Source organism: Dermacentor variabilis, chromosome 7 (assembly GCF_050947875.1).
Source record: "Dermacentor variabilis isolate Ectoservices chromosome 7, ASM5094787v1, whole genome shotgun sequence".
NCBI lineage: Eukaryota > Metazoa > Arthropoda > Arachnida > Ixodida > Ixodidae > Dermacentor > Dermacentor variabilis.
Window position 1 is genome coordinate 137,168,649 of NC_134574.1, and position 19,616 is coordinate 137,188,264.

At 48.1% G+C, this 19,616-nt stretch overlaps 1 protein-coding gene across 2 annotated transcripts in view; it reads right to left on the minus strand.

Moving 5' to 3' along the window:
- The window catches only part of LOC142587969 (uncharacterized), a 404,213-nt gene that overhangs the window by 148,963 nt on the left and 235,634 nt on the right, over window positions 1-19,616 (minus strand). Inside the window, exon 2 of one of the 2 annotated variants that reach the window (XM_075699369.1) lies at window positions 13,744-13,841. In XM_075699369.1, coding sequence (XP_075555484.1) covers window positions 13,744-13,841 — 98 coding nt within the window. Of the gene's footprint in view, window positions 1-13,743; window positions 13,845-19,616 lie in introns of both variants that reach the window. The other variant, XM_075699368.1, reaches the window with a different exon arrangement.

Sequence of the window (19,616 nt, forward strand, 5' to 3'; positions counted from 1 at the left end):
GTTGAGCTGCTCAGCATACAGTCAACTGCATCTCTTTGCTGCTGGCCTCCGTTGTCGCGATCTCGCCGCTGGCAGACCGTTGTTTGAAGTCGTAGGCGATCTCACCGCTGGCAACCAGATGTTTGGATCGCGACACTGGAGCGATCGGATGGGAACTCGGCGCTGACGCCCGTGGTTGTACCTGGGTCGCAAGCCCCAAGGGTAGCGTTGGCCTGGCGGCCTGGGGTACAACTGGAAGCATCCGAAGGTCCCGGCAAAGCATGAGTCGACTGGTAACAACGAAACAACTTGTTTATTTTAACATCGCAAAGAGTTGGTGGTCAGGTTTGACCGTAGTAGAGAGACGGGAGAGCACTTCACTCAACAGAAGAAATCGGAGCCCTCCTCTGGCGTCCGGGGGCAGCTGTTTTTATACTCTCGCAGTTGAGGGCAAGAAGGAACCCCTCAAAAGACGAGCACGTGAATGTACAATGGGCTAATGGTGACGCACACTGTCGTAGCGATGCCGTAGCACCATGTCGTGGCGCTGCGCACGATCTCGTAGCACCTGGTCGTGGCGCTGCGCAGCACACTGTCGTGGCGCTGCCGGTCGGACACAATGACTGTAACGAGAAGATGGTCCCTGCTTTGGCATCGCCTGTTTCGGGCACAATGACTGGAACGAGATCCCTGCTTTGGCATCGCCTGTTTCGGGCCCAATAACTGGAAGGAGATCCCTGCTTTGGCCTCGCCTGTTTCGGGCACAATGACTGGAACGAAATCCCTAGGCGGTCGCATCGCCGCAGACGCGCCTGGAAACACCTGGCGATGAGTGTTGCGGTGACGACGATCGGGCCAAAATGTCCGCCGCCCCGCCGCCGTCGCGCCGGCAAAACCACGTGTCGCAGGCGAAACGCAACACCCCTAGCTCTTTCACGGTCAAAACGCGTACGGCGTCGCACCACCTTCCTTGTTTCCTACCGCTTCTACCGTCGATCAGAACACATAAAAACACCTTACGAACGAGTTATTGCTAGCCTATATACGACACGCATACGTTTAGTTTCACATACAACCCACTCCCCTCTATAATGTCTCGCACCGGCAGAAAATAAAACGAAATTTAAGAGAAACTACCGCTTGTTTTTTTTTTCTTTCCATCCAGTGCATCCCAAGCGATATCTTTTCCCGAATCGCCAAACTAACAGAGTCCCTAAGAAAGGGAAGAAACCATCGCACGCACGACGTTCCATTTCTCCTACGTATCTCAGGGGCTTTCCCGCTCGCCATACCCCCGCAGCCGTCCGCATTTTCTCCCTTTCCCTGCAGAATTCCCGCACTCCCCCAACTTTTTTTCCCGAGTCTCCAGGCTAGCACAATCACTAGGGAAAGAAAGGGAGGCGTGAGCTTTCCCTTTACTTTCTGCGGATCCTACACGGCTTTCTCAATCTCCTCCCCCTCCCCCCACCCCCGGAGTACCACACCGTCTTTTCTTCTTTCTTTTCCCTGTTACCGCGCTCGTTTCCCTGCTTGGTATCGATCCCAGAAGAGGATCCCTTCTGAAACAGGGGCAGCAGCTGAGACAGCAGGGAAAAAGAAGAACACGAAGACAGGTGCATGAAGGCGCTGAGCTGGCAAGCAGCGCTTCGCTTCCACGACCGGTACCAACACCCACCACTCCCGCCTTCTCCTCCCAGACCTCCCCCCCCCTTTTTTTTTTGTTTCTGGGCAGGCTTTTTCCGCGTGACTTTTATGCAGGAGGACACCAACGACGAGGCAAGATGGCGTCGTAAAAAAAGCGCCGTGAGAAGGAAGTCAGCAAGGTGCCAGAGCCTACAGGTTGCGATGCGAAGGTCCTGCCGCGAAGACACTGAAAAAAAGCACGCCTTCTTTCCTTTTCTCTTTATTCTAGATAAATTTATCTTACGGTTCGCAGTAGAAGCGGGAACTAGGCTAGTTGGTATACACGGTAAAGAACACCGCAAGCAATACAGCGACAGCGCTAGAAGGAAACGAACACACAGCATGAAGGAGACAGGAAGAGCGACCAATCGTCGTCGTTTTCGTGCAGTCTCTGCCTTATAGCGCTGTAGACATGTCGGAACAAACCGGCCTCTCTGCTCTTTCCTGTTCGTTCCTTCTCTCACCGAGTCTGTGGCCACGACAGCGGTAACAAAACATGACAAGAGTGCCTGTCGTTACGCAAGAACCTTTCCTGCTCGTTTTACAAGACGTTTTTTTTTTCTTTCGCCTTAATAGCGCAAGGGAGACGATCGACGACACCAGAGAGGAAACGACAAGAACAAGCGCTGCTGGCAGCCGCAGGCAGGCAGTGCGCGCTTCTGAAAAGAGGCCGTACACGCGGCTTCCAGTATTTTCTGTCGCAGCAGCTCCGCGGTGGGCGTTAACCAAGCGTGCAAGGGAATGGCTGCGCATGGAAGACTAATCAAAGGACGAACGACCGCCGTACCACGACACGTTTTGCTTCCGTTCCTGCCGGCGCTAATTTCTCCAGAGAAGTACGGACGCAATTAGATTTGTCCGCGTGGGTCGAATTAATGAGCCGGAAAGCAGGCCGTCTCGGCAACGAAGATCGAATTAGCGCGAGCATCGCAAACGCGCAGGACGTGTTCCCGCGATCGATACTATGGGACACGTGCGGTGTGAACAACTGTAGAGGACCGTGCAAAAAAAAACAAAACAAAGAAGACAGCAACAAGTGGCAACATAAAGAAGAGACAATAACCCCGACAACGGAGAAAACAACGGCGATGAGCGTCCGCCGTCAACGATGATGAAGATGGCGGCGACGGCGAAAACAAACGGAAGACGATCTTGACCTCCGAGATCGGAGGCGCCTGTGCGTCGCCCGATTTCGGAGGACGATCTCAGAGGCGACGAAAAATACTGCAAGCGATAACTGCTGGACGACGGAGATGAGAGATGAGACGACGGAGTTTTCCGTAAAATACCCCCCGAAGACACGATGATGATGATCATAGCGATAATAATGATGATAATACCTGCTACAGACGCCAAGAAAAACTATCTGATGCATTCGTGCACCAGATCAGGGTAAAACGAGCCCGAGTCTTCGATACTGACCCTCAGCTGGAAGCAGATAGAAATATCTATATTCGGAGACATCGGCGGAGTGAACTCAACAACAAGCTATCAACGGAAACCGACACGTTATTTCTTCCTTAGTTGCACGCGCGATCTCGAAAGCCAACGAGATATTTAGGAGCCGCGAAATGACTTCTGCGAGGACCCATGAGGCAGAGGAAGTTGCGATCCGATGGACAACAGTGCAGGGCGAAGGGGGGGCGACATAGGCTCCACACTGCGCAGGTTCATAATTAAACTTTAAGATCTACCTGGACCACTTGCGTGTTTTCCACTAATATCCTGTGCACTCTACTGATATAATGTGCACTTATTTAGCACGTGCACTTTATACCTTTATAATAAAACCAAAGAAAGCTTCACGTAAACAGTTCAAGAAACAGTCGGCCCCTGTACTGGTGTCGAATCCATGGAACGCCGGCACATTTTCGGCGTAGTTTCGCAATAGAAGCAACGTCGGTTAAGGTTCCGTCTCCGTTTGGCGGCGTACGAATCCTCTCGTTATATTTTCTCCCTTTCTTTATATTCACACATGATCAACTTTCATCTTAGCATCTTCAGGAAAAGTACGCACCCGTCGAAATTTAAAGCCGCCACGGTCCTTTGGGCAACTTTCGTTTTTGTGAAATACGCGTTATTGTGAAATTTTCGCATAGTGACATCGAGATGCTCCAGTTCTGTGATTCGATACGCACCACTGTAGTGCCGAACGCCAGCAAACAGCGTCTTAACGCGAAAGCGCAGGGCGTAAAAGAAATAAAGTTATTCGCTACTTGGAAGCATAGCCACCGATTGCAGGAAAGCACTCAATACTAGACGCGAGGACGAACTCAGAAAGAAAAACAATAAAGTAAACTGTCGCTAATATAGCACACAAAAATATCAAGAGCGCCCGTCTGTCGTCTCCATTGTTCTTTCTTAAGCTCTGTTCCTTCGCAAAAGCATAAAAAAAATTCCAATACTCAATAAAATGACAATAGCGTTTCTTGTCGGAGACAACTCTCTTCCTCCGTGAATGTTCACACAAAGCTCAATAAGAAATCAATAGCGTTCCCTGCCAGAGGCCAAGCCACGTACTTTGAAAATATTCGTACAAAACTTCGGCCAAATAAGCAAAGCGCTGACTGAAAAGCAAAAAAAAAAATCCAATCTCGTCCTTCGAATGCATTCCACCAGTTTGAACGGCGTGGAGAGTATTCCGGTTCGGTTAACATCTCGCCTGCGTTGAACGACGCCCCAATTCACCCCTTCCGCCGTCTCAATTTCTCAAGGTTCTTAAAACTATTGATCGTCCATACTACAGCTGTTCCCCGTCACTCTTTTCTGAGATGCATGAAAAACGCACAAAATTTTCTTTTGACTTTAAACTCTAACTGCACCATGACAACGGAAGAAATTCGAGAAAAGCAGGAGTCGTGCCCCCACCCCTTTTTTTAAAGCGAGTTCTTTTTACTTCGTTTTTGCCACAAGGACGAGACATGCAGAGAGAATGAGAAAAAAGAAAACGAATGAAATGGCCAGATTTCCGCAAGCCTTCAAAATGATCGCGGTTGATCTCGGTGTAAATGAGGCATTAGATTTGTGAATTAGCACCCAATTTTTACAAAAAATTCTGCACTATACTAAATTTGCACGCAAGTCAAGAAAACCTAAATACCAGAAAAGTGCCTCACGTTGGCCTGCGAGAAAAAAAAAATGTGACCGGGGTAGTTGGAGAAGTATGGGAGAGGCCTTTGTCCTGCAGTGGGCGTAACCAGGCTGATGATGATGATGATGATGATGATATATTCTCCGGGGTAATCTTCCGACGCATTTAGGTATGCTTATGTATTGCTTTCAATAAATTTTCTTTAGAAAAACTCTAGAGTATCGCTATAAAATCTCGCGAGGTCGTACAGCTACGGGATGCTACATAAAGCCGACTGCCGACTGGCGACCGCGCACTTGAAACGGACTACCGCTTTCGCGGCTCCAACATCACCGAGCGGCCATCACGCATGCGCGCAGGGGCACCCTCCCCCCCAAAAAATATAAAGAAAGAAAAGAAAACCCTTTGAAGCCCACAACGCAATTGGGGGAACCGAAAGGACGACACCGCCCAAAAATGGTCAAGGTCAAGGACTGCGCCTCGCACAGAGAAGCGCGCATAGCTGGCGTACCGATACGGCGGCTAAAACAAAAATAAAATAAAAATAAACGCTTAAATATGCACCCAAAGACGTCGGAGGAGAGAAAGAGTCAGGCAAGTACCCGCGAAGAGGTAGATAAACAAACAGAGAAGCGATACCGCGCGACAAGGTCCTCGCATTCAGCCCTCCTGCAGCTGCATAGAAAGACGTCAACGAGACGGCTAGGAAACGGATAACTGAGAGAAAAAAAAAATAGGGTGCCGAAGGTGGCGGGAAGAAAAGGGAGAGGGGGGAGGGAGAGGAGCGAACTGATAGGCGATGCTGTATCAACAAAAAGCAGCTGCTTCAGTCACCCGCCGCTCGTCGAACGGGTGACAGACATGGACCCCCCATCGGTCGCGAAGTGATAGTTACACCATCGCACGTTTTCTGGAAAAGATATCGAGAGGATAGAACACACCGGCAGAAAAAAGGCAACATAAAATTGCGCGGGCCAATGCGGCAGAATGTACTTATGTCATCCGGTCGCGAGGACCCGCAAGGGCAGAGAGACGCTGTTCGAAGCCGGCAAAGGACACCGCGACCTTTGTCGCAAGATGAACGAGCTGTCTCGGAGGGGATAGACGTCGTTGCGACAGAGACACCAAAAGCACAAACAGCAGACCTTATGGGAACAGTATTGCGCTATGCGTTGAGGCTTCGTTGGTTTACACCGTATACCGAACGAAGCTTGCTCCACACTGCGTGAAATTCATTCATTTTGATATGTACTAGTATTTTCATGCATATCGCTTCGTTGTTTATAATGCGTCAGCATTGGGAACGTCAAACTGGGAAAAGGTGTTTGTTTGTGAATTGTGAGAACCTCGAACTCTTGCAAACTAACTCCTACGCAAACCAGGCGTCGCTTAACAGCATATATACCGAGTGTTACCCGCATTGTTCTTGCGTGGCCTGTAGTGAGGCTGCTACTTTGTCTCACATGCTTCGGGAGTGCGTGTCGTTGGGTCCGAAGTGCACCAAGGAAGAGTGGGACGCGCTCCTGCGAAGTGCCATTTTTGAGGACCAAATCCTGGCCGTCCAGCGCGCCCGCAATTGGGCCGGCAGGCTAGACCTGTCAGTCCTGTCGTGGGATTAGCCGGGTGCGTGTTTTATCGCGTTTCGCTGGACCCAACAAAAGTTCACTCACTCACTCACTCACTCACTCACTCACTCACTCACTCACTCACTCACTCACTCACTCACGCTGGACATGTGGTGTGCATAAGTGTAATACGGTGAACGCGGGTTAAATCATGGATCCGGGACACCAAAGAGGCGCGACGTAATGCTAAGCCATATTTGTCACGCCATTGATACCGCGAAATCGCGACTGAACTTTTTTTTATCCTACTGCATTCTGTAAACGTGTTCTTGTTTCTGAAAGTTTTTGCATAGACCCACCTTGCTATGTTTTGCATGGGGACAGCAGTAAGTCTAAACAAATATAAAAAATGACAACTTATTTAGGAGTTGATAGCTATGTTGCCAAAACGCGAGAACAGGCCGCGCATGCGCACACCCGAACACTATCCGTCACACTATAGACAATGCTGCCTACAATGCCAACTAATCTACACCTTCACAAGTGAATAAGGGTGTTAATCGGTCTATAAATCTCACCCATATACCTTTTTTTGTGTGTGTGTAACGGAGTGAATTATAAATAGATTTAGAGCCTTTTTTAGACTTTATGGGTGCAAAATTGCTTTGTAGTGTAGCTGGGAATGAAACCTGCGCTCTCTGCGTCCGGGTCGAACAACTAATTGTGCCGTGCAACCGACACCCCAGAAGCTCAAAAAAAAAAAAAAGCATATCGCGAAATATCGGTTTGTCCCGAGCGGGATAATGGCCTCCGAAATCTCCGGCGCGGAGTCGCTCAGAAACGCAGATCTCGGGTCCGCAACCAGGGTACCTCCGAACAGCCGTCCGATGCTCAATCCCAATAAACTGAGATCAAGACGGATGAATACTCGTCCTGTGCCAAACGCCACCTACAGCGTTTTGAGACCATTGGCGCGTACGTCATGTGGTCTAGCAAATTGCCTATAACAAAAGAGAGAGCAATTGCCTCTACGTAAATCAGCCCCCGAGCAAGAGCGTCCCCGTAAGTTTTAGCTCAGGAGTTCTTCCCTATATACACGTGAAAGAAGAAATCCTTTTTTTTTTTTTCGTCGGGACCTCTGCGCCGAATTCGATCAGGTATCGCTGCACTTAAAAGAAGTTAAAATCTAGTGAGTTGTCGGAGCCGATTTTGGATTTAGCCTCCCTTCGCTGTTTTATATATACAGAAAGAAGATTGTTGAAAATCGCACCATTTTCAGAAAACGAGACTACTACCAAGCTTGCAAATCAGAAACTCGACGATGAAAACTGATATCATAATTTTCTCAATTTAATTTAGTATTACATCTAAAGCGGTTAACATTGATGCATTATACGCGACTATAGATACCCCACTAAAATATGAGCAGGACTTTTGCTATACCCTTGTAAGCATTGTAACAAGTTCAAATCAGCTATAAATGAATACACCAAATATATCCGCTTTGGTTGTACTAACGTACACCGTTAAGAGAAGTGCGATATCTGTTCGTAGTGCAGAGTTACGGATTTATTAAAACTTCGCGCTTCTATTTCCTTTCTTCGAGCTTACCGATTTTCTCCTTTCTGTAATAAAGTTCACACCCTGAATCAAAATTCCGCTTCCGACAGTAGCTAGAACCTAACCTTTTTTTTTTCTCCTCTCCAATGCAACCAATTTCATTCAAATCGTCGAAGGGGTTATCTGAGAAAAAGCACTTCTGCGATTTACATGTATTTAAATAGGCGGCATCGGAGTCGGGGCGCAAGCTAAGCGTTCCTCTTAACAAACGTCAGTCGAACCCGCCGTGCTTGATCAGTGGCTATGGTGTTGGGCTGCTGAGCACGAGGTCGCGGGATCGAATGCCGGCCCACGGCGGCCCCGTTTCGGAAGAACTTCACTTTGGCCTAGTTGGTATTTACTGCATATCATATTGACCGCAAAAAAGACGGGGACAGAGGGAGAGAATACATAAACAGCACGGGCGGTAAACTTTCAACTGTTTTATTCACGGCAGCCCGTGGGCATATATAGGCAAAAAGAACATGCGCAGTTGAAACACAACATAAAACACAACATAAACACAACACAACATAAAACAGTTGAAAGTTTACCGCCCGTGCTGTTTATGTGTTCTCTCCCTCTGTCCCCGTCTTTTTTGCGGTCAATATGATATGTAGGCCCCGTTTCGATGGGGGCGAAATGCGAAAACACCCGTGTACTTAGATTTAGGTGCAGGTTAAAGAACCCCAGGTGGTCGAAAATTTCCGCAGTACTCCACTACGGTGTGCCTCATAATCAGAAAGTTGTTTTGGCACGTTAAACTCCATAATTTAATTCAACAAACGTCAGTCGTTCGCGCTTACCCCGTGTCCTTATCTTCCTCTCGCCATCGTTCCCCGCACTGATTTCAAATATGCATCCATTCCAACTAGCCCAACTTTAACGCTCACTGCAGTTACAGGAATCACGGCAATGTCGACAGAACGGCGCATACACCCAGACGATAGCGCTCGAATATAACGCCGCGCGCTCAAGAGAAAGCTTGCAGCGCAGAAAAATGAAAAGACAAGGACTCTGCTTTCTTCGACGTTATCTGGGCGTGAAATGGGACGACACGCGGAGTTTGTCATCTGCCTCGATATGCTTCCATTGAATCGGCCAAATGTCGCCGGACTTTCGACTTTGGTGAGGCGCCTCTTATTTCCCCGCTATGGTATTTCGTTTTTTTATTCTTTCTCCGTCTCTGGTTTATAAGAGAGGCACGAGGAATTTATTGGCACGCGTTCGACTGCGACTCCGCGGAAAACGCTGACCTTTAGAGACGTTCTTTGTTTTTCTTCAGCAAAAATTCAGACTCGTGCGTTTGAATTCCGCATGTCTAGAGTAATCGCAAGTATCCATTCGCGCCGGGGAGCACGAAATGAGCGCAAAGGAAGACGACTTCGCGTCGTTCGTAAAATCAAAAGCCGTACGTGGGCGACTGAAACGCTCGTGCGCATACAACCACTTACGTGTGTGGTTATTTTTTCTTTTTTTTTCCTAGCGTGCGCCTACATGTGCTTTGAATGCGTAATCGTGTATCTGTACTTCATCGTGATTCTCTCACAGAGCATATACGGTGTGTTACGGGTGTCTTCTCTTGTTTCACTCAAACTCGCAATACAAAGTTACAATACACGAAACTATTAAAGCAAGAATGAAAGAATGAAGGACATTATCCCCACTCTTTCGCGCGAATGAAACAAGGCTCTCTATCGCCCTCATGAAATACAACGGCCTTCAGTTATATAACGGTATCCTCCAATACTTTTCTGTCGGTAGCGCTGAGGCAGGGCACAGGAGTGTGTGTAACGAGGATGCTCTCCATTTGACAGACTCATAGGATACGAAACGTTAACTGGTGCATACAGACACACAAAAAGCGTGAATCTCAAGTTGTTCGACAGCCTGCAAGATACAATGTGAGTGTTTTAAGCTAAAAGACGCACGACACTGATGAGTACCTTTGCAATGTTCTTGCACCCTGGATTTCCGAGCAAAACTTCAGTCGCTCTCCGGACAAGAAACCGACGAACACCCGGAGTAACTTTGGTGGCTGATGTAAAAGAGCGTTCAGTTGATCATTGCTTCAGTCGGCTCTCACGATAGATGTGTTTTCGTGTTATTGTGTTTTCGTGTTATTTATAGCGTCGGGCATGAATTACATGGTAGCTGAGCCTTGCCGTCGCCCAACTTATCCACGCTGAGGACGTTGTTGAAGGGAAGGACTGCTTCTGATCGAGAACGAGTAATGTGGGTTTATTTACAGTATCTACATAAGGACGTTGCGGTTCATCAGTCTAGCATTACTGCGAGAAAAAGTACACTGAGCAGCCGCACAACAGCGGTTTACAAACACTCGGTCCTCCCTCGATCCCAAGGTAAGGGAAACGTTCGACCAGGCAACGTAGACGAGGGCTTATACACACACCTCTTTGCGCGAGGTTCACGGTCCCCAACCGACGTCAGATGGCCTTCGCAGAACTCGGAGCTGACGTCAGGAACGGCACATCCGATTCCCCGTGCTGACTCCCGCAGCGCGGCCGCCGGTTGTCCATTGTCTCGCGTCTTGAACGGCGCGTGGGAAGGGGCCTCCGGAGATGTTCTCTCGGCAACTCACCCGCTCATAGCAGATCAGATCGGCGGTAGCGGGTTCAGTAACAATAGTTGGTCCGCCGATCGCGTTTAGTCACAACGGCGCCGAGGCTAGAGCGTAACGGTGACTTTCTAAGAAAAGTTGACGCCGCTGTTGCAACTGGCTGGCAAAACTTGCACCTCAGCGGGCCGTTCTTAAACCCTCCGTATATATGTTACCGTCCTGGTGGAATTGTGTGGCTATCGTATCCCTTCACATATGTTATCGTCCTGGTGGAATTGTGCCGTCATTCTGACTCACCGTGTTCGTATCGCCCTTTGCTGAAAAAAAAGTTTTCCTGAACACATAGGCAAACAGGAAGTGAAGTGTACTTGTGTACTCCTGTTCTCCGAATCGCCGCAGAAAATCAGGGAAGCGATCTGGCAGCCACACTACGGCGGCTAGCCACACGGTACTCTTGCGCGGCGTGTTGATCCGCCTCCGCATCGTCTGCTAATGAGAACAGACGATGAAAGACACGTGATTTCGAAGACCAGCTGGAAATTTTCTATTTCTATTGACGACAGACAACGACACCTAAGGACAGAAACTGCGCAATAAACGGAACAAGGAAGACCGAAACGTTCCTCGCATTGTACCGACTAGCCCAACAGCAAACTCTCCTGAAGACAATGACCAGAAAAACCTTTCACGATCAGAAAAAAAAAAAGATTGAAGGACTCTGGTTATGGCGCTGACAAACTGTCAAGAAATGTCAGGTGTCGAATACTAGAATCGCTACAAAATTATGTTTCTGTTGACTGTTCGCTGCCTTCGGTACACGTTTTGTCGAAACGAAACTGAAAGAGCCAGAAATCGGTTTCACACCATGCGCAGTGCGTCGCTCCACTGTTGAAGGGAAAACATGATTGCAGAGCACGTGCGAATGTTTCACTCTGGCAAGTCTACAATCCTCTGACTCGTCTCGGACTCGACTCTGCCGTGACAGTTTCTGCCCTGGCCAACACAAGTCCCTGCGTCGAAACTTAGGCGGCACTGCCGGTTCCGTGACTGTTAACCACTTCCAAAAGCGTCAATCTTCCTACGAACCGCTCTGTTGTTTTGAATATCCATTTGTGGTTTTTCGTGCTCGCCTTTCCCTCAAAGTAATAGATCTCACTGCTTTACAGCTCTTATACGCACATTTACCGGGACACCAAGCCTCGACTTCAGCGCGCATCAGCAAGTGATGTACCAACTCTCGTTTAGAAATACAGAAATATTTTTCTCTATGTAAGTTTTGTGCAGAAATGCGGAAATATACCCACATGCATCACTTTGTTGATTTGTGCTTGATCATGGCCTTTTTCGATAGAGGTATCAGCTTCCTTATTTTTATATTCCGATATGAGCTGTCACGTGTACTTTTGATAATTTTGAACTGCAAATGAACTTTCAATGAGCTTTCAATGAACTCTCAATAAGTTCATTTCGATTGAGTATATGTGACACATTTGTTGCGATGCGCACGCGCGTTCTCGATGATGTCTTGATTGATGTTTGATGAACTTACAGCAACCAAGTCGGTCTTCCATTCGATATTTGCGCCCACATGTACACACAATACCAGACTCGAATTGTCTAGCGGCAGACCAAGTCGACAGCGTTGCTAAGGCGACGCAAATAAGCATGCGAGTACCGGCGTGCGCTAACAAGAAGAAGACGAAAAAAACGTATACCTTCACACAAAGCAGCCTTCGCTGCCTTTCATACGAATCGCTTCATTTTTTATTCGCTCGCCCCTGTTCCCTTTTCAAAAAGTCTGCATACAAAAAGTACTTCGTCTTTTTGATTAGATTTCGTTTCCGTGGGGGGCAGACATTGCAGTTGAAATGAGGCAGGATATAACGCGGGATTTTGCGTAGGACCGGTTCCTCCGCAGAACTGCCTTGTAGCGCGTCATTTGGATGCGAATGAGGTTTGCGAGAGCACAATACATTCCTTCCCCTCATTTCGACCTGCAGAGGAACCAAAAGAGCGCGTTTCCATGCACTTGGTGAGCCCCCATTCGCGACGTGGCACTGTTTGCCGAGCGAAACAAAGGCCTTTAGTCTTCAATGCGGCGTGCGTTGGCTCATCGCAATCTCGCCGACGGGCAATATCCGCGCCTTTTTCTGTTCGCGCGCTCAGAAGAAGGTGGCCGCTTTCTGCGATGCCTGTCACGTGAGTAAGCGTCAAATGTCAGCTGCGTTTCGTAAGGTCGCTCATTATGCAGAGCTGCATCTACGTATATCTTTCTCTTTCTTTTACATTTTCTTTTCGGAGTGTCTGCCCTAAAATGCACCGAAACGCGTTATAACGCATTTCGATATACTCCGGTGCAGATGTGGTACAGACGCAACTCCAAGCTGAATGTACTAAAAGGCTGCAACATTTATATATATATATATATATATATATATATATATATATATATATATATATATATATATATACTGAATTTGAAATGTTCGGTGTCGTGGACTTTCTATTTCAGTGCCGATTAAGCATCAGGAAAAATACCATAAAAAAGGAAGAGAAAACAGACTGGAAAAAGATGCCACCACTTGAGACAATGTTCTTTTTTGATTGCTGGCTGTTTCTCTTTTTCTCTTGTGTGTGTGCGTACTGTTCACAACCTTCAGTCCAATCGATCTCTTCTTGTGGGTAGAAGCCACGAATTGAGGCTACAACAACAAAGAAACAAGTAAACAACAGCGAAACGAGTACTGTGCACAGTTTCACGCGAAAGCGTGAAACTTCCTTTTTGCCGGAGGCGCTCGCAGCATGCGGTGGCAGCGGTGGGATAATACGTACAGACATAGTTTCGGATAATACGTACAGACCAATATAGCTTCGCGAGAGCGAAGAAGGCGTTCGCGTTCAATTCACCGGAACGTGCCAAAGCCTGAATTGCGGGCGGGCGGGCGGGCGTGCGAAATCCCAGGGAATGCCCCCGTTTAGGAGGCTAAAGAATAACGAAACGCTGAGTAAGGTCTGAGCACTTTCATATGACATACGTCTCCGTGAAATGCTCGCCTGCGCACGTTGCTCTATTTTTTTTTCTCTAATAGCCCCTCGTAAAGATGACGAAGAGAGCCCAAAAAATCCATCGAGCCAATCCTGGAAGCATATCCCGTGACATCCGTTGGAGGAGACATCCCTCGAGCAAGAAATATACCCCCTACCCCTTCCCCTTCCCCGAAGTTAGGAGATCCAACGGCGCTTACCTGTAGTTGCTGCACTAGCCTGGAAAGTGGCTCCACGCCGTGTTTCTGACAGGAGACCTGGTACACCTCCAGTAGGTCCTCGGACTTGGAAACGGGAGCTGCTGCATTAGAGGCGAGAGAGAGAGGGGAAAGACACACGCGGGCGTTAGAACAGCTGGGTTTTACAGGCAGGCAGAACACGCGTAAGAATACTTTGAAACAGGGCCCCAGTTAGTAAAGACTCGTTAGGCTTATTCCGCTGGGTCCCGCGCCTAGGAAAACACTTCAAAGAGACGTCGAGGACAAACAACGAATGATGCAGATCGTGCGGGAAACGGCGCGGTAAACCGAAAGGAGAGCGCGTATGAGACAGGCACGTTCGAGAAAAGACTTTTTTTTCCTTATTGATATTGTTTAGTTTATTTCTGTAGCCAGTAAGCTCTTCGTAGTGGGGGCATTGTAGCACTTCGCGGGAAATGACGTCATTGGTGTTCACTTGATGCGCAACTTCGTTTAAACTGCCTTGTATAGAAAGCGAGACACCATTATTGACGTCAAACGCCCATGTCTAATCACGAATGTCTGATATTTGCAACCTTCTACTTTTGAGAATCCTAGTACTCCACCTTTTACTGTACCTTATATGTATATAGTGCAGTGAGAAAACGTGATAGCTAATGTGAGAAATGCATAGACAGGTGCAGCAGCCCTTTGTATAAGGAAGCGATATGCACTCTCCATATAACGCGCCTAAATGCAAGCCGACGTACTTCATGACAGAGAACGAGGACTCACGCGAAGGGAGTTAAATACGGGTCCCACGTTTTACACTCCCGCGCAGGAGTCGAAAGTACCCCCTTTTGTTTTTCGCGCTAGTTTTTTCGGGATAGGAGCGTCTAAGAATTAGTAAAAAATGAAGGTATCAGTAAAGTTAAATAACAAATCAATGACACTACTCTGCATGACGTAAGCGAGAGCGATACACTGCATGTAAAAGCAAGTACGCAAAAGAAACATTCTTTTCTTTCAGGCAATCTTGTTCTTGTCTAGTTTTTCGTATTTTGCGAAGCGCTCGAGGCAAAGCAGGCCCGTCTGTCACGCGCACTCGGACGCAGACGTACAAAAAGGAAAGAAACTGACCTTCCATTTATAACACACGGTGTTGGCCCGGGCTAGTGAGCACGCTTTTTTTTTATTTTACAAGAATGACGTGACAGAAGTACTATGCACCGACCATATAGAAACGACATGGAGTGCGCGTGTCCGCGACGGTTCTGTAGTTTTCGTTCTCACTGACTCCTCCACAATTCTGCTAACACACACGCACACAAACAAAAACTATTTTCCATCCACGCTCTGTTGCTACGCCGCGGAAGCAAGCAAACCAAACAAGGAAATCACGCGGCGCGAGCGGTGCTCGAAGCCTACGTAATGGAATGCCTCAGGTGAAGGGGGGGGGGGGGGGAGGAGTCTTTTAAATATGCAAAAGCGGGACGGCGCTGCATAGCTAGCCGCCTGCAACGCCGGAGCGGCGCACACATAACCAAGTTCTAGCAAACGACACCAGCCAGAATACCGCAGGGGAAAGAAGAAAAACTTTCGAGAGGAGAATATAGTGCCTCATTATCCCGCCAACTCTGAAAAAAAGAAGAGAAAAAAACGCTGGTCCCGCTATCTAATTAGGTTAGGTTAACAGAGCTTTTTCTTTCTTTTCTTTAGCTTGTGCCCAAACTTCGTGCCGTCTGCAGTGTATACGGAGTAACCGGAGAGGTGCCCGGAAGCAACAACGCTGGTGGCGACGTCTGTTGACGCTTCGTCTAAACCAGAGTGCCTCATGAATACGTTCTTGTGCGTCACGAGTGTTCTTGTCGATGAAAAAAAAAGAAACATTTACAAAAGGCAGCGTGATCGCGATTAAGCAACTGCCCGAAAATTCACACCGGCTGCAACGCAGAATACGCACGGTTAACGCAATAACAGCTTCGTGTTTGTCTGTTTGAGCCCTGCCCCACCAGGTGGCGCCAGCCAACGCGGCCGCTCACATTCGCGCACACAAGTAACCGGGTTAAACCGCAAACGAAAAGTTCGCGGGCAACGTAAAACTCCGCTCGCAAAGAGCATTAGAGATATTGTTGTGTTTCTGCTGACTTTCTGTAGCTTTCGATATGACGCCTTTTTAGAGTCAACTGAATAACCACACGTCAATTTGGTAGGGGTCTCTAATTTAGCACGTTCATTCGAGCGAACTACCACCTGTGCATGTCGAATGCGCGCGAGCGCAACAGCGACAGCCGCATCTTATACCGAACGAGGACGCCCGAGGAAGTGCAGGAAACCTCAGCTCTACAGTTTCCAGACTGGACACGCTGTTCGCCGTAGTCTGAAAGTTATACACATTTATCGTCGCAAACCGGCGACACAAAAGAGGTACCAGAACGGAAAGAAAGAAGCGCAAGTACGCAGCGACTACTCGGAACTGACGAATCATTGAAAATGCATGCATGTGCCGTTCCTAATAACCTTCGAGGAACGGGGGGGTCAGGCTACGTCAGAGACGGCTGCATCAACAGACATTTAAGGCATTGAGGCTACCCCTTTTCCCATGTAACATGCTCACACATTCAACAGGCACTGCAGAATACGAAGTCTACAGAAAAAAAAAACTACAACTAAAATGTAAGTGTAATGAAGACAAAAACATAATAACCAGAAAAAGTGTCCTATATGACCTAGCGCTAATTGACGAAGGTTCATGCCCACTGTACAATACAATCACTATTAGACGTGCAGGCATGAAGGTCGTACAGCTCTGCGAAAGATGCAATTGTCATCCATCTGAACGTACCAGGTGTCGAATTCCGGTGTGCGACGATTATCCCTTTCATGACGCTCTCTATAACTGGCGGAATTCCGCTGAACTGATTTGTTATACTGTTCTGCTAGTCATAACAACAAACACAATATGCAAGTGGAGCTCGCAAGCATGTAGAAACCAAAGCAAATAATTAGGTTCCTGTCCGCAAGAAAATCCCTTAGGGCTAGCTATCAATGCACATCTGTTTGCCAGGACACGACCCCGAACCAAGTATTTGGGTTACAGAAAAAAAAAATCAAGCTTTCGCAACAAAGACAGCAAAAACTTAAAGAAAAACGCTTAAGGTAGGCCTACGACGTGAAAATAAAATGTACGCGACAACGTTCTCCGTGTCGTGCGAAATAAACTGATAGGAACGAGTGCACCACCAGCAGGTAAAGAAATTATAACGACGGTTATCACAGCCAATCTCAAAACATCTTTTTTCGTTATCATTCTCTAATAGAGAAATACACATAAAAATACACGCGGAGGTACGTGTTTGGGAAGTGCGATACGCGTAGAAAGTATAGTTGAAGAAACCATCGCTGCAAAATGCAAATATGAGTAAAACGCAGTCGTCCACCCGAAGCTCCACGAAAAACCACACACACGCTAAATATCGTCGTATTTCAATGCATCCGCGGTGCCCCCAGTGAAGGAATCATGCATGACACTCAACAACGCTTCAACAGAAAGTCAACTAAATGCAACAAAGTCAACAGAAACGCAGGAGAATTTCTATAACGAGTAACGACTTTTGTCAGGGCAGGCTGAACAGACTACAGCGAGCAGACGACAGGAAAACGGATAATAACGATACGCTCGTGCGAACAAAAATAAAAGAAGAAGAACACAGGAAGCAAAAAAAAAGTGGGATGAAAAGAAGGGTGACGGCGATGGTTAGTGAAGCGTTCCCGGAAAATAAGAGGAAGAAGCATTTGTGAAAAAGAAGAAAAAAGCCGAACAAACAAACAACGCACCTACGGAGCAGAGCAAACGAACCAGCCCACGAACGGGAAAGGCACGGTTCGGTGCAACGCGAGACCACACGGAGGAAGCTCGTCTAGCTGTTCGCTCCCATTCATCGCCATCACAACCAACCACGTACGCTAGCAGGGAATCGCATGAGCGCTCGTATCTCTCTTTACTCCCCGCTGCGCCAACAACCAACACAACACACTCAAGAGCAGACGAAACAAAAGAACGTCGTCTGTTTGTATGCAATACGCGGCCAGCGGCGCGTGACGGCGGGGTGCGGCGAAAGGTCCCGCGATGATAAATGCGTGCGCGCGCCGCAATGCCGAACAAAAGTCGTCTGCAGCGACGCGCAAGGCCTCCGAGACTGGCGCACGGGAACATAGCGCCGTCATCTCGGAGGCAATGCGCCCAAGCCGAACGCGCTGCGAGCGAGTTGTGGACGGTGCTGCCACCACTGCAGGAATCGCGGCCCCTTCACCAGTCGTACCGCCTGAACTTCTTAACAAGATCGAAGCGAAACTATCCTTCAGGTTATGGGTGAAGCACGCGTACCGAGAATTCGAGATGATCATAATGATGAAGATTATGTCAAATTGACGACAATGGCAAGAATGACGATATGGTTTGGTCCATTTGGGGAAACGGGAAAGGCTACCTGAGTTGATACGGATAAGCCTGTCACAAGGGCAGTTTAGATCATTATAGAAGCTGATATGAATCGAAGCACAATGCATGATTGAATGTATCAGCTTTGAAGTCAAGCGTGTTTGAAAATGATGTGTAGCAACGCTAGAATCACAATCGGACACTCTCGAAAGCGCTTGCGTGGCAAAAGTATAAATCAAAGTAAATAAACGGCGGAAAACAGAAAACTATCGAAATAATAAAGAGATGCAGGCGAATATCCCGTTACATACGAGGAATAAAACATTTCTGCAAAACTAACGTATTGTGTTTCGTTGTTTCAACAGAAAGCCATCGGTGCAAAAAATTCTACTTTCACAGAAAACAATGAATTGCATTTCATTGGTTGTCAACAGAAAGTCAATAGAGCGCACTATAAACGTAAGGTAGAGCGCAGTATAAATGTAACAAATTTTCTTGGGTGACTGTAAAGGTTATTCGGTGTCCGCACATTCAACCCTCCTTAGCCAATGTTTCTCCCTCAAAGGCGACGTCAAAGCCAGAGAACGAACGAAACCCCTAAATGATTTCTGATATACCGGTCTCCGAAACAAGAACCGGGGGAGTTGTAGGGGAGTGAATTCAGGCATACACTCTCATAAAACGACCTATGCAACGAAATTCAGAAATACGCAGCAAACGTAGAGGCGGAAAGTGGAGTAAATCGAGAAATATTTTTAAACCTCCTTGAATTAAATTAAGTTGCGGTGTTTGGATGCCAGCACTGTACAGTTGGTTATGACTGGGTCCCGCTGTATAGTGCTGACCGCCGGATCAATTTTGACCACCTGGTGTTTTCTGTTACGTGCGCCTAAAGCTTAAACCGCGCTCGGGCGCACATTTCTGCATTTGCGCCACCGTCGACATGCGGTCGCCGAGGCAGGGATTCGAACCCGCAACGTCGCGCTCGGCAGCACACCGCCAGTGCCAACTGACGCCGCCACCACGACGGGAGAAGCCGTTCGGGAACGAGACACGGGAGCCGAAAGAGGAGGGGAGGGTAGAGGGGGAGGGACGGCGACGACGACCACGACGGAGTTCTCCGGTCCGTGACGACGATCTGCGGACGCACAGCGCGGCGCTGTCGTGGCCGCTAATGGCTCCGCGTCTATGCCGGAATGATGATGGAAGTCCTCCCTCTGCGAGACACACGGTTTGGAGCCGCCAGTCGTGTAGGATGCGAACGTTCCCGGTAGGGGGCGTTCATACAGATCGAGGCTCCGGTTACCCGTTGGCAAATGGAGCGACGTGGGAGAGACAAACAAGCTTCGAGCTCCCGCGCGTTCGTGCGTTTCGAAAAATAACAGTTGTACTTACAGTTACGCAAGAGCGGTGTCCATGTCGGGACTTCCGTGTATAACGGGTGGCAAACAAC